This window comes from Vicia villosa, linkage group LG5, assembly GCF_029867415.1.
Source record: "Vicia villosa cultivar HV-30 ecotype Madison, WI linkage group LG5, Vvil1.0, whole genome shotgun sequence".
NCBI lineage: Eukaryota > Viridiplantae > Streptophyta > Magnoliopsida > Fabales > Fabaceae > Vicia > Vicia villosa.
This window is the reverse complement of record NC_081184.1, coordinates 120,891,606-120,912,637: the sequence shown is the minus strand read 5'-3', so window position 1 is coordinate 120,912,637 and position 21,032 is coordinate 120,891,606. Positions and strand designations below refer to the sequence as shown.

Here is a 21,032-nt window from a genome sequence, read left to right as displayed (position 1 = left end):
AGAATTATGAAATGAATGAAAAATTATATTTTTTTAGTTTATCTTATTTTATCTTTTCAATTTTTATTTTCCTCTAGTTTTAGTAGGGTTACAATCTAGCTTCCTATCACATTCAATAATTACTCAACATTTTAAAGGATTCAATTTTTAGAATTGGTAAAAAAAAAAAATAGTTTAAGAATAGAATTGACGAAGCTTAAAACAAGCATTACAACAAAAATTTTATAGATAAAATTCCTATCGCACCAAAAAGATCAATGACGCAAAATGAATGTGATTGTTCAAAAATTTGTTGGGTGCTACAAATAAGTTGTGACTACACAAAAAAGCAGTAGCTCCTAGAGCAACATCATTTTCGGTGCAAATAGATTTTCACCAAAATGAACATGAAAAATTCATATTTAAATATTCAAACTAACTTTTATTCAAATTAGTTGTTTTTCAAATTATCTCCATTAATACTTTATAATGTAATAATCTCTAAAAATTGATCTAGTGGTGAAGGCTTGAGTCTTGAGAGTGTATTTCGCTAAATGCTAATAATTTTTGGGTTGAATCAGTCCATACAGAGTTATGCTCTTACTTTAAATAGTGTTGAGAATAATTGAAGTGTGAGCGTAGGGAAAATAGGTGGAAAAATAGTACGTCTCTCACAGGAAAGATGGATATCAAAAAAGATGGATATCAACATTTAAAAAAATAAAATTTTAACATGCACAATAGTTCTTTCAACTCTTTCCACATTGCATAAATATTCATGAATTATATGAAAGATGGCACGAATAAAAATTCAAATACACATTAGATGTTTATTCATATTCTATAATATAAAATAAACTATCAGAGTCTAAGTGACATGAAAGAAACAAAAATCTTATAAAATACAATAAGAAATGTTTAATAGTCACATTATATGCGCATTTAGACAAAAATAATATATCTCAATTTCATTGATGAATCGATTGTCATTTGAAACACAATTCTTTTTTTTAGTTTTAGGAGAATTTGAATCGAAAGGAAAGAAGGTGATGAGCATAAGTTTTTCTTCGCGACATAAAAATATATTGGATTTGTCATTCCTAAAAAGAATTGAGAAAATAACTCACATCCGATAGTAGGAAATTGCATGAGTAGTTGTTTAGTAACATTAGTCAAAATTGTATTTTTTTTTTTTTTAATAGAAGATCAAATTGTTGATTATTCTTTAAAATGGTGAACCAATCGAACCGCAGTTCTCCCTACCAAGTCCAGCGCCAATCACCATTGAACCGAACCAACTAACGATTGGTAGTACTCAACACATTTTAATTGTAAGTATGTGTGTTTAGGGGCAGTGGGGTTTGAACACGAAAGACCAAAACAATTTCAAAATGTGAGTACCATCCAAAGTAATTCCTTATTAAAAGAAAAATCCCAAGTAACTCCTATAACTCCCCATGCTTCAGGGTTCACTAGTTATAAAATGGAAAACTAGCAAAAGCCTCTCTTGCAGAGCAGTATTCTATCTATCATAAACCGATTCCTATGAAAGTTGATTTGAAAGGAACAAGTCTAGAGGGAAAAAAAAACCCTAAATTAAAATATAAAAAAATGATACTGCAATAAATGCAATTGATGTATAGATTCAATTTGTATTCTGATTGCAACTATCCTCAGTCTTTCTGCATATCATGCTTGTAGTTTCTTTATTCTTCTCTCTTGCCAAGAAGGTTGAAACAGAAGGCATCAGAGCAGAAGCCAGCACAGCAATCTTTCCTCTTACAGCTACATAAATGAGATATTTCTTTTTTTTTTACAACAAAAATAAACATTTGCCATCATATCCTTGCAGGTAGAAAAATAACTCTACAAGCCAGCATCTGATGTCCAATCACGTCCAGCCAAACCAAATCATTACACCTGAAATGAAGATAAACAAATATCAGAATCTTGCACTTAAGTTATCAATAAACCTGAAATGAAGATAAGCATATAGAACAAATTTTGCACACAAGTTATTTCTAGCAATGTTCTTGATTGTGAAGTATTAGTTATGAATTAGTTATGACTTATCAGTCACACCGGCTTCCCATTGTTAGCCGTAAGTCGTAACTAATGGCAATATCTCCTATTCACTGAAAAACTAACAACTGATATGACCAAGCTTACAATTTGTCTATCAAATTCACATTTTAACTACAATCTATTACTGTAATTTGGTGAGTTTGTTAAAAGCTATGAGGTATCAAATCATACAAATAAATCCTCTTCAAAAAAAAAAATCATAATAGGAAATGACAACACATACCTCACTCAAAGGTTAGAGAGAAACACGATTAAATTATTCCTCTGCACGCTCAATTGCGGCATTGGGTTCAGTGTGAGACAATGCATTAATTTTCACATGGGGACAGATTGGAGCATCCCTTCCACGACAAACATGGCACTTAAACCCAATAAGTTGACTAGCATTCTCTTCGGTGAGACCAAAAGCATCCCCATGAAACCAATCTGCACAATAGCATGGCATGTTCAAAAAATATAGTACTTTCAAAAGGCTCGGTTATCTTAACAACTAAAAGAAACAGCTCTAATGCTTATACAACATATTTCATGTGGTATACTGACATTTAAAATAGTTACTTGTAACATAAAATAGCTTTTCCATTCCCCGCCCACTTACTAGAACAAGAGGAAGAAATATCAACATGAAGGAAGAAAAGTAGTTACCTCCACATTTTTCACAAGCAATATAATTTGAAGTAGATTCATCTCCACAACAAAGGCGGCATTTAGGATAATCAAATGAACCAGAAATAACAGCGGAGATAGTATGCTTTTTCGCTTCAAAAAGCATTACTCGTTCATCATTTGGCTTTCTAGAAAACCAAAGACCGTTAAGCCAGTAACTGCTAAAATGTTTTGATCTCTTCTCACGTGCAATAGTTACTTCCCACGTCTTGCGTTGACCAGTAGTTTTCTTGGACTTTTGTGAGGTTACCTTCTTGGATTTACTGTTCTTTCCTTTTTTATGCCCTACATTCTTTTTACTCTGCATTCCTTTTTTATATCCTCCAATCATTTGATTGCGTGAATACATGGATTTGACTTTTCTAGTAGAACGACGAAGAGGTACAACTGATTGGATTTTCTTATTGTTTTGAGATAACACCTGCCGCACCTTACTTGATGCCTTCTTTTTGCCTTTAACGTTCGCTGATTTACAGACCAATGGATCACTTTTACAATTCTGTGCTTGAATCTTCTGCAGTTTTGTGCCAACTTTCCTACCATTAGTATTAGCCTTTACTTGCAACCCATCCTGGCATTTATGACAAGAATATGTGCATTCAGTAGCGGTTGTGCTGCCAGATTTCCTGACATGCCTCTTGTGAAAATATCCTACAAACCATAAAATGACAAGTCAGATATCAAAGTCCAAATACTGTTCATGAAAAATAGCCAACTTTCAAAGATGAAGTGGCATAAAACAGATGCCAAACTAACCAAAACATATCAAGACATACATACACAAACTACTTCTCTAGTTAAAGTTAAGAGATATTCTCAGCACAATCATTACCAGACAATGAAAAGATCATGGATTGGTATCTAATTTGCAGATATCCGCAAGTCAGAACTGAACATTAAACACCAAAGAGAAAGATATTAATATAATTATATGTTTCAACGTCTTAAAAAGACTTGGGGGTTGGGCAGCTCAACTAATTTGAGCAGGCTTGAAGGAGTTGGAGGAACCGAGTTTAAACCCGGATGACAGAGAAAAAATACTAACCTAACAACAAATTATTAATTCTCGCTATCCAATATAACATAGTTAAAGAACACTTTGGTCATATCATTAGCCGATGTGGGATCCCAACCAACAATATTATAATAATAGAAATAACAACAACAAACCTATGACATACTAGAATTTGGCTTCATTTTAACATAAATGAATTATATTTTAACAAAACATTTTTAGATAAATAATACAAAATTCAATATTAGCTCATTGAGCTCAAGTTAATCGTGAGCAGAGACAAATAAGCCAAAGTTGGACCAACAAATGAAGTTGTTTTCATAATGAATAGAGGATGACCCTGGCATAGATCACACTCATCTCACCCCATTTCCAATCTTGATTTCAGTTGAATAAAACCTACAATTTTGAATAATTTTTAAAGAATACTTGAAAGTTGAAAACATTAACTTAGTATGTAGGAAGGGAGGGAGGGAGGAAGGGAGTAATTGAACCAATCTTAGTGAAATTTATTTTGTTTTTACTTTTTAAGATTATGTATGACCAAGAAAGGTGCTTGTTGTATATAAGACAACTTTAATCACTAATCTTGAACTTACACAATATAACATAGAAAAGGTTTCATAAACAGGTTAGACAAACTGACAGGAAAATATAGTGATCCTGTCCATGTAGTTAAGACAATTTCAGATTTGGTGAGATATAAGTTATAGGCTAAAAATGGAATAATAGAAGAATAACAAATAGTTATGAGACAAAATAAACAATTCACTGGCTGAAAATCAAAATTGATGAGGAAGAAGAAAAACATGGATATAAGACAATAACACACCTTTGCAATGAAGGCAACTCACAGCTTCCCTGCCAATTTAAGAAGGAAAAAGTTATAAGTATCAAATTAAGTAATTAATAATAATAAGGCAACAATATCTCTGAGCACTAAACCTTCACCGGTAATATCTCTGTGGTGAATTTGGCCACAGACAACCAGACATACATACATACATACATACACATATATATATATATATATATATATATATATATATATATATATATATATATATATATATATATATATATATATTGGTAAACTGAGAATTTATTAAGAGGGGAAAAAAGTACAAGAAGGATGAAATTTAATTCTCCAGCAACTCTGAATGTATTAAATAATCATGGTTAGAACCTAATACAAACTAAACCCTAATAAATGCCTGCAGGGGTTGGCAAATGTTGGATTAAATCAAAAAAAAAAAGAAGAAGAAGCTAGTTTGTAATATTAAGTATCAAATCAACCCCAATTCGTAATATGAAGTATCAAATCAATCCACTAATTTTTAACTGTTTGACTGTCTTACACTATCATTCTTCAAACTATCCTAACAATTATAACCCTTATAGTCCTACAGCATACTGGTTTATATGCATAACATCAATTAAAAGCTAATGTTAGAGAAACAAGAATATACCATCTTCATCATAGACATGCAGGTAATATATGCTAAAATGGAAATATTAGATTGATCATTAAATAAGTTTTAATATTAATTCTAGGTGAGTCAAAAACAAACAAAAAAATACTAGGAAATTTACTTCACAGGTATATATTTCTAAAAGACCACGTATATTGAACTATGGTTCAAATATCAGCTTTGGAATGATATTTGGTAAAAGAAGATTTGGCTACTAAAGAAAGGAATCCCGTCATAAATAAGAAAATACGAGTCTAATCCTCAACTAAATTAAAACAAAAAATACCATGAACAAGATGAAATATTAAAATAGAAAATCCTCAAAACATGTCCAGATAAGTGAATACTGCAAATACCTGACCGGAACATCTTTTTTGCAATGCTCACACTGATGACAAACAGATCTTTCCATTCTAGAAAACAAATATGAAAACCCCCTTTGTTGAGAAGCCCTCTTTACTCTATCAATCCCAAGAATTTTTCCATGTTTCTTATTATTGGACTTGCGGACGATTCTTCTTTCCTCAAAATTCTTTACAAGACGTAAAGGAACATAAGACTCGTTCAGCCAATACTTTTTCCTCTCACTTTCGGGTTCCTCCATCAATAAAGAACCGTGCTTAGTAATAATATCCGGAATAACCCTCCTCTTCCCAAAATCTAGAAGATATTTCACAGATTGTCCATCTGGCAACTTCCTACGTACAATTGCTTTTTTGAATAGCTTGGATGATTTTCTAGATTCCTTGTCCAGTACATGTAGAGGATGGTTATTCTCAATATCATGCCACCTTATGTTTGAGTAGAGTTCTCTAACCTGAAAATGTGGAATAGTTTATCTTGGATTGCAGGCGGTAGATATTCCATTAATGAGAAGAGAAAGCTACTCATTGTGAAATAACATTGAATAGAAAGCTACTAACATGTGCATAGGCATTCATCATTCCAATATATTTACATATACCACTAGATTTTCCGAGTTCATTCTGGGCTTTTCAAGTTAACTGTGACACTCACTTGACTTCATACAATTGCCAACAGTTATTCATGTTCATTTTGGGATCCTATTCTAATTTGAATATAGCACTCTTCTCCTTTTTGTTCACAATCATTTGGATACAGCAAAAACAACCAACATATTTTCTCAATCATCCTCTACAAGAAAGAGGTTTCTTTTGGAAAAACCAGTTTTTAAATCTAAACAATCCTCATTCCTCAATAATAATAGTTGAACTTGAACTGTGACTTCCTTTGGATATATAGGAAATCTCTTTGCTCAAAAACAATGAATAATAAAATGAAAAAAAATACATTACAAGCAATATTATATTGAAACTTGCAACATTTTGCAACAACAAAAATATATGACAACTGATCGACTAATAATATACCAAGCATCACTTGGGGCAGCATTCCCATCTCTTCATTTATGTACATAAATACAATAAGAAACAACAGTTGCCATAATAGAAAATGCAAGATTGAAATAAAAAGGGTTTTGCTAACTTGTGCCCTAAGGGCAGTTGTTAATTAACTCGAAAAGGAATTAAAAGACAAGTTGAGTCTAAAACAAAAATCCTTAAACTCTCACAATATTGAATACACAATTTCAAAGATTATATTTCTAGATTTGGTTTCTTAATATAGCATTTGCCAATAAATAAATAAATAAATATAGCAGAAAAGGCATGTAAATATTGGCCCCTAAAAGAGTTAATGTCTTTACATTGTAATTTCCATTGAAATTCTGATTTTAACACAAGCAATTTTAATAGAAAAGTTTTGAACTTTTCAGTTTTCATGTTTAAAGTACAAAAATATGCTGAGTGTCTCCAATAATCAAACTACAACGATAAAAAACTGCATATGAGAGGGCATCAATAACACCAGGAGCATGGGTAAAGTGAGATGCCAAGAGCAATCAGCAAGTAATAAAATCATACCTGTAAAGCCAGCTGATCAACGCTTGTTGACATCTCAACAGCAGCTCGCCAGGCAAAACATCTGCTTCTCTTTACAAAGTCTGAATTTTCAGGATAAAAAATACCTGGTATCTTTGTAAACCCAGCTGCAGAATTTCAAACTTCCAAATAAATTCAAAATGATTATTTAGATGAATAACACAACCACCACCAGTGATATACTAAAGGGAACAATTTGCAAACCTTGTCTAGCAGCCTTGGTAACAACGGAGCGAGGCAGGGCCTTGCAATTAAACAACTTTCGAGAAAGCCTACCACCTCTCCACCAATACATTCCCAAACCACCGGTAGTCTTTGAAGATGAACTGGATTCAATATCTGAATGTCTGCCTCTTTTCTTTCCAATACCATGCTTTGAGGATGTGCGTGATGAACCCACCACAATATGAGTAGCTGATCCCATAGTAACCACAGAATCCACATGCTTTAACCACTCGACTGAAAGTGCTTGATGTCTCAAATTGGATTCCAACTGCAAATTCAAAATTACAACGTTGGACATTAAAATAAGACCAGGTCCTGTTTAATTGACTCGATAGAATGGATATGATAAGAAAGTTGGATATAAGAGGGGTATGATAAAGATATAATAAGCTTTGATCCTATCTTATGAGTGTACCTTATACGTTGGAATATTTGGCACAATCAAAGATCAAATATCAACCACGCACTCACATGCAACGTTAAAACTATATTTAAATTTTTAAAAAAAAAAAAAATTCATTTCCTTTTTACTATATTTCCACTAATTCTGAATAGCAAAAAAGAACTTAGAAATGAGCTGATCAATCATGCCAATCATACTATTGATGTCTTAAAAAAAGAGAGGGAGAGTATATCCTTACAAGAAGCAATAATCGTTTCACAGAAAGAAGATCAGATGTCTTCAAAAGATCCTCATGCCAAAAATTAGTTTGATGCAGATTCAACCATGGACCCAATAAAAGACCCCGCAATCGAGCCTCGAGAGAGAAAATTTGACATATTATCTCTCTAAGATGTCCATTCTGGATCTTGGGTTGAGGCCCAGCTGAAGAACTTTTAGACACTTCATAAAGTGGTTTCACCACAGAAAGGTATATGCAATCTCTGTCATCATTTGCAACCTTGCAAGAAAAGCACCATCCGCATTTTTCCTTGTGGGCAGCTGCATTCAGGTTTTGAATACTTGGCCAACAAAAATTGGTGGACTTCTTAATGATGGTCTTTGCTTGGTCTGAAATTATTTCTTCTTCAGTCACTATAATATTTTTATTGATCTTTTCAGATATCTTACACATCAACTCCGGGGCAATTGATGAGGCCATCCTTGCAAAGCTGTAATAGTTTATGTAGTCAGTCCCATAAGGAGCTTGTGATGTATCCTTATTGCCCATATAGGGGGTACTGCTAACACCTATGGATCTTAACTCAATATTATGTTCCCCATCTAGTGTGGAAGATGCCAAAGAACAGTCGCCAACGGGAAAGTCTTTTTCTGGTATTTTTGATTGATTTAAGGATTCATCTGATCTATTGGAATCGTATAGCCTGTGCATCTGAATACTCTCAATGCCTGATCTCATCTGTGCGGTATCAGCTGATCCTTCTGAGGCAATACAAGGACTTTCTATCGTTGAGTCTAATTTGTTCCCAGCTTTTGGAAACTCTTGGCCATCACGAGTACAACAGTCAATAGTCGAATTTTTCTCCAACATTTTCTGATCATCAACTAGATTCTTGTCCATAAATGTTACTGAAGAAGTAAAAGGTGCTAAAGATGTGGACATAGAATAATATTTAGCCGTCATTTGCATGTTCTTGAATGAACTTCGATTAAAGACGGCCAAATTACTAGCCCCTGCATTTAAGTCAGCCGGAATATCCCAACTCTTGTAGATAGCCATTAATAAGTCTCCATATAAAGTATCCATGGATTTTAGAACTTCGATCACAACAGGTATATCATTTACATGGTAGTAATTGAACAAGGACCCCGCATCTGATGACTTTGAACTGCAAATGTTTAAACAGGAAAATGAAATTAATACATCTAAAATTATAAATAATATAAATATGTTAGACAAAGCAGAGGTTAGGTGATGCTTCCAACATGTGACGTGCTTTACATTTATCACATTGACAAGAACGCATTTTTCATAGGCCACTTCCCATATTTTTTGTCACTTATCAATAAACACTTTACTAGCTAAGAGCAGAAAACTAGAGATGAACAAACTATGACACAAACTTATTCAGAAAAAAGGCATAGCTACACTTACACTAACAGGTAACCACAACTATCAAAATAAAGACAGCCGTGAGGATCCATCCCCAACAAGTCTGCTCCTCGGAGTGACCTTTGTGATTTCATCGATGCCTGGTGTTTGCCAATAGCACACTCAGGGCAATACCAGTCACCTTCTGGCAGATTGTTACTTGCAATCCCGACACACCTTGAGTGGTATGCAGCAGGGCAACCATCACAACATATTAAATTTCCATCCATCTTGCAAAGGCAACATTCATCACTGTTCAAGTCAGTTGTGTCATCCACAATCTCCTCAGTCAAGGAAGAGCTTCCAGAAACATCCATTACAGCTTTCTTTTTCTTGCTAGTGTCAAAATAAATATTCTGATCAGAACCCATACCAGTCTCTGTTACCAAAGACCTTCTGTTAAGCTCTGACCTTATGGTGTCTGCTTCAATCATATCATCACACAGGTACTGCAGAATCTCAAGCTTCAAAATGACAGGCTGTTTGTAGTAGTCAGTTACCAATATTGAGAGGTTAGCATCAAAACTAGTTTTATATCGTGAACTGTGAATCAGAAGGTACTCGGCCAAGAACATGGGCCATGTGACAAGGTCCAAGAAATCCCAGTTAAGATTCCTGCATTGAAGGAAAAGTATAAAAATGGAGTACACGTTATTGGCATGATAAAATGAAAAATGAAAACAAAATATACCTCAGGCATATTGACGCAGATTGGCAACCCTCAGTGGAAAGGAATTCCAAATGCTTTCTCAGAGTTTGCAAAATACAAACATGAATGCTATCGAATAAGACACTAGGGATTTCAGACTTAAGTGCCGCTACAAGATCGTCCAACTCAAATGGACTCAAAAACAACAAGGTACTGAATGATCTTAAACAAGCATAAACAGAAAAAAATTCAAGAACAGGAATGCCGTCTAAATTCAAATTTTTGGAAGAAGGGGGTAATTGCAGCTTCGGAATAGGAACATTGCACTGTTCATATTTCTCATTTTCAGTGATTGTAGGTTTTTCTTCTGCTGCTACACTGGTTTCCAAGGACGACAGAGGATCGTCAGTGACCTGCTCTGATACTGCAGCTGAAGCTAGTTTTCTAGCTGATGTCCGGCGAGAACTCCTCCTCAAAGCCGTGTCCGGGGTGGCTTTTACAATATCTGACACTTTCCTTCTCTTCCTCGGACTACTTCCTTGTTTGCATGGAGTTCCAAGATCAGATTGGTATTCATTAGCTGCGACAACACCAGCTTCGAGGGAAACAGAACCACCGCCTTCCTTTTCCTCCAATTTGACAGCATCAGAGGCACAATTCAAGTTATCACAAACCCCATCAACTTCCATAGACCTATGCTTAACAACCGACTCTTCCTCCCGCAGCTGTCCCATCTCACAATCTACCTCAGAATACCCATTTCCATCAGCACAACCCTGAGCCTCCTTAACTTCTTCACACACACCCACATTCAAATCAAAATTACATTCCCGCGGCAAAGCTTCCTCTCCCAAATTCACACCCTCCTCATCATTCACATTCACATTCACATCCAAATTCAAATCAATACAATCTTTTCTATTCAAATCACCGTTATTAAAAGGCGATTCAGACACATCATTCAAATCGATATCATCATTCAAATTAAGCTCAGAATTCAAATCAATATCATCTTTAACAAAAACTCCATTAGTATTATTATTATTATTATTATTATTATTATTATTATTATTATTATCATCGGAAATAGCCTCATTCAAATTCAAAATCTCATCAGAACCAAATCCATTTCCATTTCCTAGTTTTTCCACACTCCCACTAGTTCCATTCACACTACCCCTAAGATTCCCTTCATTCCCGCCACTAAAACCATTCCCATTCAAAACCCCGCTAAATTCACTACCCGCCACCAAAGTATCAGTAACATTACCTGAAGACGAAGTCGCTCCGCCACTCCGCTCAAGCATCCGTCGCTTTTTAGGTTTCCGACCGACCTTCGCCTTGACCTTAGGAAGCTCCGTTTGAATTTCCAAGAGCGGAGCAACTTCGGAAACTTCCATCTCCTCACAATGACCGTCTTCGAAAAGGATCTTCAGTAAACCCGACGAATCGTCGAAGGATTTCACAGTTCCTGACACAATCCCAACCCCTTCCCCCTCTTTCTGAACGGTTTTCCCAACGAATTCCATCTTCAGAGATACAACGACAACCACACTGTGATCGTAACAGCGGTGGTTGATCCCTGTGAAGAGGAATTGAGAGGGAAAATAATTTTGAAAAAAACGAAAGAAAAAAAAAAGAGAGAGAAGAATCGAAGGTAAGAAGAGAGAAAGTGAGAGGAGAGAAAAACCCTGGAGGTGAAAAAAGAATGAGGAAGTGAGAAATGAAACGAGATACAGGGAAATGGAAACGGAAAATGTAGAGAGAGAAAAAGAATGCGGAAGTTGGGCACGAAATCCAAATGCTACTTCTCTCTCTTTCTCTCTCTAGAGTCGAAGTGGGTCAAACAAACTAAGTAGTGTGTGCTCACAAGTTTTATAGATGCTTTATTACGAAAAATTACGTTTGGCGGATCACATAATGGTTAGTAAGTATGAAGAGATGTAAGATATTTTACCATAATAATATAACTTGGGTGGAAGTGTGGAATGTTGGTTCAATTCAAGGGTAAAATTTGGCATTATTACATAAATAAACAAAATTTAAATTAAGTAAAAATAATTTTAATGGTATTTTCTTCAATGGAAATTTTCACATTTCCTAATTTAAATAATAAATAAATAATGAAACAATATAGGAAAATTCAATGAATTTCACATTTTATATTTTATAAAAATTCATTTCTAGAATTTTATCTTTATTCATTGAATTCAAAATACTCATATATATGACATTTAGACGATATATGACATTTAGACTAAATACATTTAGTCGTTTTAAGTAAGATATTTTTAAAGTAATCAATTTTAATTATTATATTCTTTGTAAAATATTTTTTCTTTTAAAGTCCAAAATATTACTATTGAAATTTTATATTATTGATTTTGTTAACCGCATTTTTTTACTAAAATATATGAGATATTTTTTTTTAAACTGAAATAAGGAATATCATTAAACAAAAAGTAGGAATAACAAGTTACATAGGGGGACTAGACCAAAAACCCCTTAACTATTAGAGTTTAAAACAGTACATTGTCATTGTAAAAACTCTTATATTTGTCATGTTATTTCAGTGTTGAAAAAATGAAATTAAAATTTAATATGATGCATGTCTCTTATTGATTGACAGTGTAAAACTATTAAAATTATTTTACAATTTCAATGCATTTTCTTTTTTCTCTAACTATTATATATAAAACTTAATTATAAGACATTCTATAAAATATATAATATTAAAATGTTTATCTTAATTTTAATATTAAATATTCATGAAATCTTGTTTTTGTAATAAAAGTCATTATTCATATTGGTTGGGTGTAAAATGACTAATCACATCGAATAAATTAATAGTTTTAACATTAAAAAATAATTCTTACTTTTATATGTAATTATTAATCATACATGCACCTTTTGTAATTTTAATTATTTTTTAACTCCATTAAAATATTATTATTTTGACTAAAGTTGGGAATTTATTATTAAATATAATTTATATTTTCATTTTGTGTGATATTTCCATTTAAGTATTCTATTTAAATATTATTAGTTTGACTAAAATTTGAATTATTAATGCTAAATATTAAATTATTAACTATTCTATTTTATTATTATTATATATTTATATGTCATATATATTTTAATATATAAAAAATTATATTACCAAATATAAATTTCCATCCTTACATATATATATATATATATATATATATATATATATATATATATATATATATATATATATATATATATATATATATATATATATATATATATATATATATATAATGTTTGTCATGTAGTAATAACATAATAATAAGAAAGAACAAATTTCAATTGTTTGTCGTCGAACTATTAAAATTTGAAATAAAATTTTTATTTAAATGATTGAAATTTCAAAATATAAAAAAAAAAAAAAGTAATATTTTTGTACTAGTTAAAAAGTATATGTTTGTGTTTCTCTTGTAAGGGTAAGGGGACTCAAAAGTTTTAGTAAGTTTATAATGATTATAGATTGTTATGGCTTGTCCACTGTCATACCCCAATTTTTGACCCTAAGATCATACATCAATTGCATTCAATCATCAATCAAGAGCACCATTGTGAAGCTTGATCTTTGATACTGTGATTATCTCTGAGGGGAATTATCGAGCATTTATAGCCTTTTTATTTGTTTATACTAACCAGAAATCAAAAATATATGTTTTGTCTCTTTTGTTTATATTTTACAGGTGAAAGATCGGGCAAAAATCAAAACAGTGCAAGAAAACAATTTTTGAAAATTTGAAGGTGGAAATCGATTTACCCCTGTGGGAAATCGATTTCCTGTGCGCAAATTCAAAAAAATATAAGAGGGAAGCTTGACATCATTTTGGCACCTTTTTTATTTGATCATTTTATCAATTTTCCACCTCATCAAAATTAACTCATTCATTAAACCCTCTTTAACCTCATTTTACCATTTTTACCATTTAATTGCCACTTTAATCACCAATTAAACACAAGTTAATCACCAAACACAAAAAGACCAATTTGCCACTACTCTTGCTCCAATTCTATAAATAGAGCCCTCTACTCTCTCATTTCTTAAGCTTGGAGAGCCAAAAAATTGCTTGCAAATTCATTTCTCACCCTTTCCAAAACCCTCACCCAAAGTTCATTTTCATAAGATTAGTAAGGTTCACATTGAATCTTGCTAATTTTGAACTAAGCCTCCTACGTTTCACTCTTTTCTTTGATTGTTCATCTCCATACTTGAAGGATCTACACTTTGTGCTTGTTCTTGAAGCTACTTCAACACTTTAATTCAAGAATTGGTAAATTCCTCAATTCTAAGATGTAGATCTTTGTTGCTTGTGTTCAATGCATCTTTGATGCTATATTGGTGCTATTTGATGGTGATTTGATGGAAAATTCGTGCTCCTATGGATATGTGATCATAAGGTGTTTGTATGTTTGCCTAAATCAAGTTTCAAAGTTCATAATGCTGTTTTTTTGAAAACTGTGCGCAGGAAATCGATTTCCTACAGAGGGAAATCGATTTCCACTCTGTTTTTTGCGCCAGAACTGAACTCTGCATTCAGGAAATCGATTTCCTACAGAGGTAAATCGATTTCCAGTAAGGCAGAATGTGTTTTTTGCCTTTTTTATGCTTGTTTTGGCTTCCTACTTCCTCCACTTCATTAATATCATTGGATCTAGGATGTTGATAGGTTTGAAATGACCTAATCCATAATATTAGATAAATGATATTAATGATAGTGTGAGTTGATTATCTTTTGTGAATTTTATTCTTCTTCCTCCATTTCATTAATATCATTGGATCTAGGATGTTGATAGGTTTGAAAGAACCAAATCCATAATATTAGATGAATGATATTAATGATAGTGTGAGTTGATTATCTTTATGCATTTTATCTTCTCCTTCTCCTTTTTTTCTTTTGATCGATGAAAGTCTTAATACTTTGAGAATTCTTATGGATTCTTAGTAAAGACTAGATCGTTACCTATTTTCTTTTCGTGCGGTATTGCTTTCGGAAGGTGGTCTACATATCGTTCTTCTCGCATGCATTAGCACATAAAGTTTTGACCGGCCTCGTTGTAGGGTGATTTCTACATAAATCACTTGGCGATCTGCTTAACATAGCGCAATATTTCGTGTCCCGAATAAAAAAGATCAAATATGGAAGAGAATTGTATGCGGTTGATTTAAGACTTGTGGAGGTTTTTATCGTGTAGTCGCTATGATTTTATCAAGCTTCTGATAAACCCCATTGAATTTAAATCCGAGTACATCATTCACTCACCATAGATCTTCCTACTAACTTTGATAACATACTTGACAAGTTTCAAGATGGTTATCTTTAACACTTAACAACTAACTTTAATTTCCGCACCTTTACTATACCGCTCTTTATATTACCGCTCTTTATATTTCTCGCTTTATCGCTTTACTTTATCATTTCATCATATTTACTTTCCGTCATTTTCTCTTTGTCCACTTGGACATATGTTTATGCTTCCGTATTTTTTCTTTTGTCCACTTGGACCATACTTTACTTTTTCGCTAAAACACTAATAAATAACCAAAATCTAAAAAATACATAAGGCTCTCTTTGGACTATCGGTTACTATCCCTAGCACTTTGGAGATTCGGACTTATGGACCTAGTACCTCTGGACTCATTCTATTACTACCCTGTGATTGTTCTGTCTATCTGGCATTGTTCTGTTGTATGTTTATGTGTGCAGGTATTTCCTTGAAAGCCCTTGATGGTTAATTCCAAGGCATTGATATAAGGATTTTACCCGAAAACAGCCGTTACTCTGCCCGATTTTCGTCAGAATTTTAATGTGCTTAATGCAAAGTGGTGCTAAGACAATAAGTTCATCTGGATCCCCAAGTGTTAATGTGTTGGTATTGATAAATCCAAAGGATGGGAAAACTACCTTGGCTTTTAATGTCAAGTGTTGGCTTCTTATTTGGTTAGACCGTTTCTTTCCTTAGCTTTTATTTTATGCACTAGGTTAGCCTCTTCATCTCCTCCCATTCTTAAATTTTCAAAATCTCCTCCCTTTTTCCAAAATATTCTTATGTTTGCAAACCTTTTCAAAACCTTTTTCTTAAAAAAATATCTTTCGCCCTTAGTGGCTTTCTTCAAAAGTTTAGACACCGTTAATTGTCGAAACGAGTGGTTATACCCCACGATTTTGAAATTGATTGATAATAACGAGATCTTTTCCGCGTGAGAGAGCTAGTGGCATACTCGTTAATTTTATCCGAGTTGGCGCCCTTCTTTCATTTGCGATGCAAAGAACTTGTTTGTTCTCATGCTCAAGATCAATGGCTGAGTATTTCTCTCCAACGACAACAAAGTGTTTATTCGTTTTTAAAACGTTTTTCCCAAAAGCGGAACTACATTAGCTATGACTTCTCCATTGCACCGAGGAGGTATGTAGGCACAAGGCTTAATGCTTTGCCGAGCTTATTTTAAAAAAATAAAACAAACCCTTTTTAGCACACACACACACAGATTTTCAAAAAGGTTCCCGTGGAGTACCACGGATATGAGGGGTGCTTTAAACCTTCCCCTCATATAATCAACACCCGAACCTGAGTTCTCTTTCTTGTTTTAAAAACAAAACTTTGGGTTTTACGTTCTTTTCTCTTTTCCTTTGAAAAAATAAAGCGCGGTGGCGATTTCAAACGGAATATTGATTCGAGTCAATCCCATGGCTTCGATATCAGATTTTTCCCCGCTACAGAAAAATGGCGACTTCACTGGGGACTCTGTTTTAAGTGTGTTAAGCCTATTTTTGTTTATCTGTGTGTTTTTATCTGTATGTATTGTTGTGTGCTTCGTTTGTTTCTCTTTTTTTTTTCTTTTTTTTGGTGCTCGATGGTTCCTCTGTGATGAGATAAAGTTCTAACCCGGACTTTGGTGAGTAACTTGAGATAGGAGGTGGTAAGACCAATAGTCGCATGTCAGGAGCAATCCTTACCATGAGCGTCATATGGTGGAACCCCAATCAGTGGAGGCCTTATGGAAGGTAGTAGAGGTTGTTACGAACCATCGTGATAACGCTATTACTTTCAATAGTGAGTGACCGTAGAAGCTGAATGACCTAGAACCCTTTTAACCAATCTAAGCCTTTTTAGGATGTAGTGCAGAAACAAGATCAAGTACCAATTTGAGCTTGTTGTCATGCGATACTACGCTCAGACGAGGTCTTTTTAGGCATATTATTGGCGCCCATGAGCAATTGTGCGTGCCGGTAATATCCGATAGAAGATTGTAAACTCTGGGAACCTTTGTAGAACCCGACTGGCAGGTACAAAATTCCCTAGATCACTCCTTGTGGGATGGGTAAACCCATGGCTCAATGCTCGTGACGTCGAACCTTTGAACCTGGACTGTGTGATTTTGTGTGATTTGATGTGATCTTGTGTGCTCTTGATTGTGATTGATGCATAAACCATGCATTCATGCATTCATAAAAATGACATTCACCAATGGTTTTCAAGGAACTTAGAGACATTTTTTTGTAAACATAACAGGTACCATGGATCAAAAGAGAAGCATCAAGAAGTACACTTTCAGAAATTCAAGTGCAAAGGAATTGAAAGAGCTAGCAACTTTGGTTCCTAATCTTGACAACTTCAAAAGCCGTTATGGGAAATTGATCTCTATCTTGAAGACTAAAGTGGAAAAAGGGATTCTTGAGACTCTTGTGCAGTTTTATGACCCGGTTTATCATTGTTTCACCTTTCCTGATTATCAGCTTATGCCTACTTTGGAGGAGTATTCTTATTGGATTGGTTTGCCCGTTACGGATGACATACCGTTTAGTGGTCTGGAGAAAGAGCCTCAGGTGGATGAGATAGCAGAGCTTCTTCATTTGAAGATATCAGATGTAAAAGCAAACATGACCAAAAAAGGAGGAATTTGGGGGTTGACTTCTAAGTTCTTGATTGGAAAAGCTTCTATGTTGGCTAGTAAAGGAAGTATGATTGCTTTTGAGACATTTCTGGCCTTGCTCATCTATGGTTTGATACTCTTTCCCAACATTGACAACTTCGTCGATGTTAATGCTATTCAGATTTTCATGATTGGGAATCCTGTGCCTACTTTGCTTGGGGATACTTATCATTCCATTCACCATAGGAATGATAAGAAAGGTGGACTTATCAATTGTTGCACTCCTTTGCTCTATAAGTGGTTTATTTCGCACTTACCTCAAGCTAAGAGTTTCTTGAATAACCCTGATGGTCTCTCTTGGTCTCAGAAGATCATGCCTCTTACTAATGGGAATATCCATTGGTACAATCCTGCTTATGACATTGGTGAGATTATTGATAGTTGTGGAGAATTCCGTAATGTACCTCTTCTTGGTATACAAGGAGGAATTACCTACAACCCCATTCTTGCAAGGCGTCAATTTTGCTATCCTATGAAGGAACGACCCGCTAGTATCCTTGTGTCAGGAATCTTCTATCTTAATCTAGATGGAAATTTGGATATGAGAAATCGGTTTGTGCGTGCTTGGCACCATATTGATAGGAAGAGACATTTGGGAAAGAAACAATGTGTTGCTCTCAAAGACTACACTGATTGGGTTCAAGCTAGAGCTCACACTTTTCAGATGCCTTATTTACTCGAGGAGCCTTCTCTACTCGTTACTCCACCATTGTCTATCACTACTCCTGTTGAAAGTAGTGAAGAACATTTAGAGCTCGTGGCTAAGTTGAGAGCGGAAAGAGATGCTTTGGAGTTTGAAAACAAAGAGTTGAAGATACACTTGAAAGAAAAAGATGAAATGCTTGATATCCAAGATGGTTGGTTGATGGAAAAGGAAGATCAGATTCGTCATCAAGAAGAGTTGCTTCAACAACATGGTGAAAAGCGAAAGAGACCACAAGAAGATTCAGTCGCATGGAAAGAAGTTGCTGATAAGCTGATGGTCGAGAATGCTCATTTGAAGGCCTTTTATGAAGATGAATTGGAGAAGCTCCGTAGGAAGCTGCAAAGAGGAGTTGGATCTTCATCAGAAGTGTTCCCTTCTAGTTTTTAGCCTTTTCCTTTGTTTTGTAATTTTGGATCTTTGAATCCTTTTGTATGCTTTTCTATTACTAATGAAAGAATATTGTTATGCTTTATGATGTTTTTTTGTTTACAATTAATGTCTTAAAATTTCCTGGAAAACCAAAACAAAAATCATTTGCATTGCATTTCATGCATCATTCTGAATTTTGGTCTTGCTTCCGAGAGTATTCCCGAGGTCTTATTCAGTGTTCTTCATACAGAATCAAGCTGTCTCACCAGTATAATACTCGAGCTAACTGCAAGAAGAAGATGGAAGGTCTTGAACAAGAGAATCGTGAGTTACGTGAAGAGGTTGTTACTTTGAGATCTGGTGTGGATCGTCTCACTGCTCTAGTTGAGACATTGATGGCTGCTCAGAATCAGAATCAGAATCAAGTTCCTCCTCCCAATGCCCAAGCTCAGGGTCAGACCACTGTGATTTCTGAGATTGCTGCTACAACCATTCCTGCTATTCCTGTTGGTGCTACTCAGCAACGAATGCCTAATGGATACCCCTGGGGCATGCCTGAAGGTTATTTGTCGGTTCCTGAGATGACTCGTCCGTTGACTCCTGTTATGGTCAACACCTCTCCTATTGTTCATACTGGTCCTTTTGTCCCAGAGCCCATTTATGATGCTGCTCCAAGTGAGATTCATGACCGAATGGATGGTTTCCAAGATCAGTTTGAAGAACTGCAGAAAGAGATGAAAGCCTTGCGTGGGAAAGAACTGTTTGGAAAGAATGTGCATGATCTTTGCCTTGTTCCCAATGTGCAAGTACCTGCTAAGTTCAAGCTGCCTGAATTTGAGAAGTACAAAGGAAATTCCTGTCCTCAGGCACACCTGGTGATGTATATAAGGAAGATGTCCACTCACACTGATGATCAACGTCTGTTGATTCACTATTTCCAAGACAGTTTGACTGGAGCTGCTTCTAAGTGGTATATGGGCCTTGATAGCACCCATATTCGCACTTTCAATGACTTGGCTGAAGCGTTTGTGAAGCAATACAAGTATAATATGGACATGGCTCCTGATAGGGATCAATTGCGAGCTATGATGCAGAAAGAGAAAGAATCCTTCAAGGAATATGCTCAGAGATGGCGTGAGGTTGCCGCTCAAGTGATTCCTCCGATGGAAGAAAAAGAGATGACTAAGATTTTTCTGAAGACACTTGGTCCATTTTACTATGAAAAGATGATTGCAAGTGCTCCTGTAGACTTCACTGAAATGGTGGGTATGGGTGTCAGATTGGAAGAAGCTGTGCGAGAAGGTCGTTTGGTTCGAAATGACAATTCGTCTGGTGGTGCGAAGAAGTATGGTTCTTCATTCCAGAAGAAGAAAGAATCAGATGCCAATGCTGTTTCTCATGGGAGGAATAGTCGATTCAGAAATCAATCTCAACAAGTGGCGTCAGTGACTCCTGTTGTGAATTCAGTGCCTGTAACTCCTGTTAATCAACAACCAGCAAGGCGGAATCCGTATCCTCGGGTTAATGTTGATCATATCCCTATGACGTACACTGAATTGTATCCTGCTCTAATTCATAAGAAGTTGGTTCAACCAAGATCACCACCCCCTGTTCCAGAGAAACTCCCTTGGTGGTACAAGGCTGATGCCACTTGTGCTTTTCATCAGAATGCTCCTGGGCATGATTTGGGAAACTGTTGGGCCCTGAAGAATGAAGTCCAAAGATTGGTTCGTTCTGGTATGCTCTCTTTCCGTGATATTGGTCCAAATGTGCAAAACAATCTGTTGCCAACCCATGAAGCGTCTGCTGTCAATATGGTTGAACACAATTTGAGACGTTGTCGTGTGCCTAGTATTTGTGCTCTACGTGGATCTTT

At 34.9% G+C, this 21,032-nt stretch overlaps 1 protein-coding gene across 1 annotated transcript; it reads right to left on the bottom strand.

Moving 5' to 3' along the window:
• Positions 1 to 1,375: 1,375 nt before the first annotated feature.
• Positions 1,376 to 11,932, bottom strand: LOC131602254 (DDT domain-containing protein PTM). Its single transcript, XM_058874322.1, has 10 exons — positions 10,149 to 11,932; positions 9,461 to 10,072; positions 8,045 to 9,194; positions 7,383 to 7,671; positions 7,161 to 7,285; positions 5,574 to 6,034; positions 4,578 to 4,606; positions 2,710 to 3,381; positions 2,288 to 2,490; positions 1,376 to 1,899 (listed from the first exon to the last, which is right to left on the bottom strand). The coding sequence occupies exons 1-9, from the start codon at positions 11,633 to 11,635 to the stop codon at positions 2,321 to 2,323; spliced, it is 4,995 nt and encodes a 1,664-aa protein (XP_058730305.1). The 5' UTR covers positions 11,636 to 11,932; the 3' UTR covers positions 1,376 to 1,899; positions 2,288 to 2,320.
• Between the last annotated feature and the right edge of the window lie 9,100 nt (positions 11,933 to 21,032).

What these genes read in the sequence shown, in the direction of transcription:
- LOC131602254 (XM_058874322.1), bottom strand. Translation starts at nt 11,635, where the DNA reads ATGGAATTCGTTGGGAAAACCGTTCAGAAAGAGGGGGAAGGGGTTGGG. An exon ending in AAAAAAGATGTTCCGGTCAG is followed by an intron (nt 4,607 to 5,573) that starts GTATTTGCAGTA and finishes TTAAATTGGCAG; the next exon opens with GGAAGCTGTGAGTTGCCTTC. An exon ending in TGCTTGTGAAAAATGTGGAG is followed by an intron (nt 2,491 to 2,709) that starts GTAACTACTTTT and finishes GCTATTGTGCAG; the next exon opens with ATTGGTTTCATGGGGATGCT.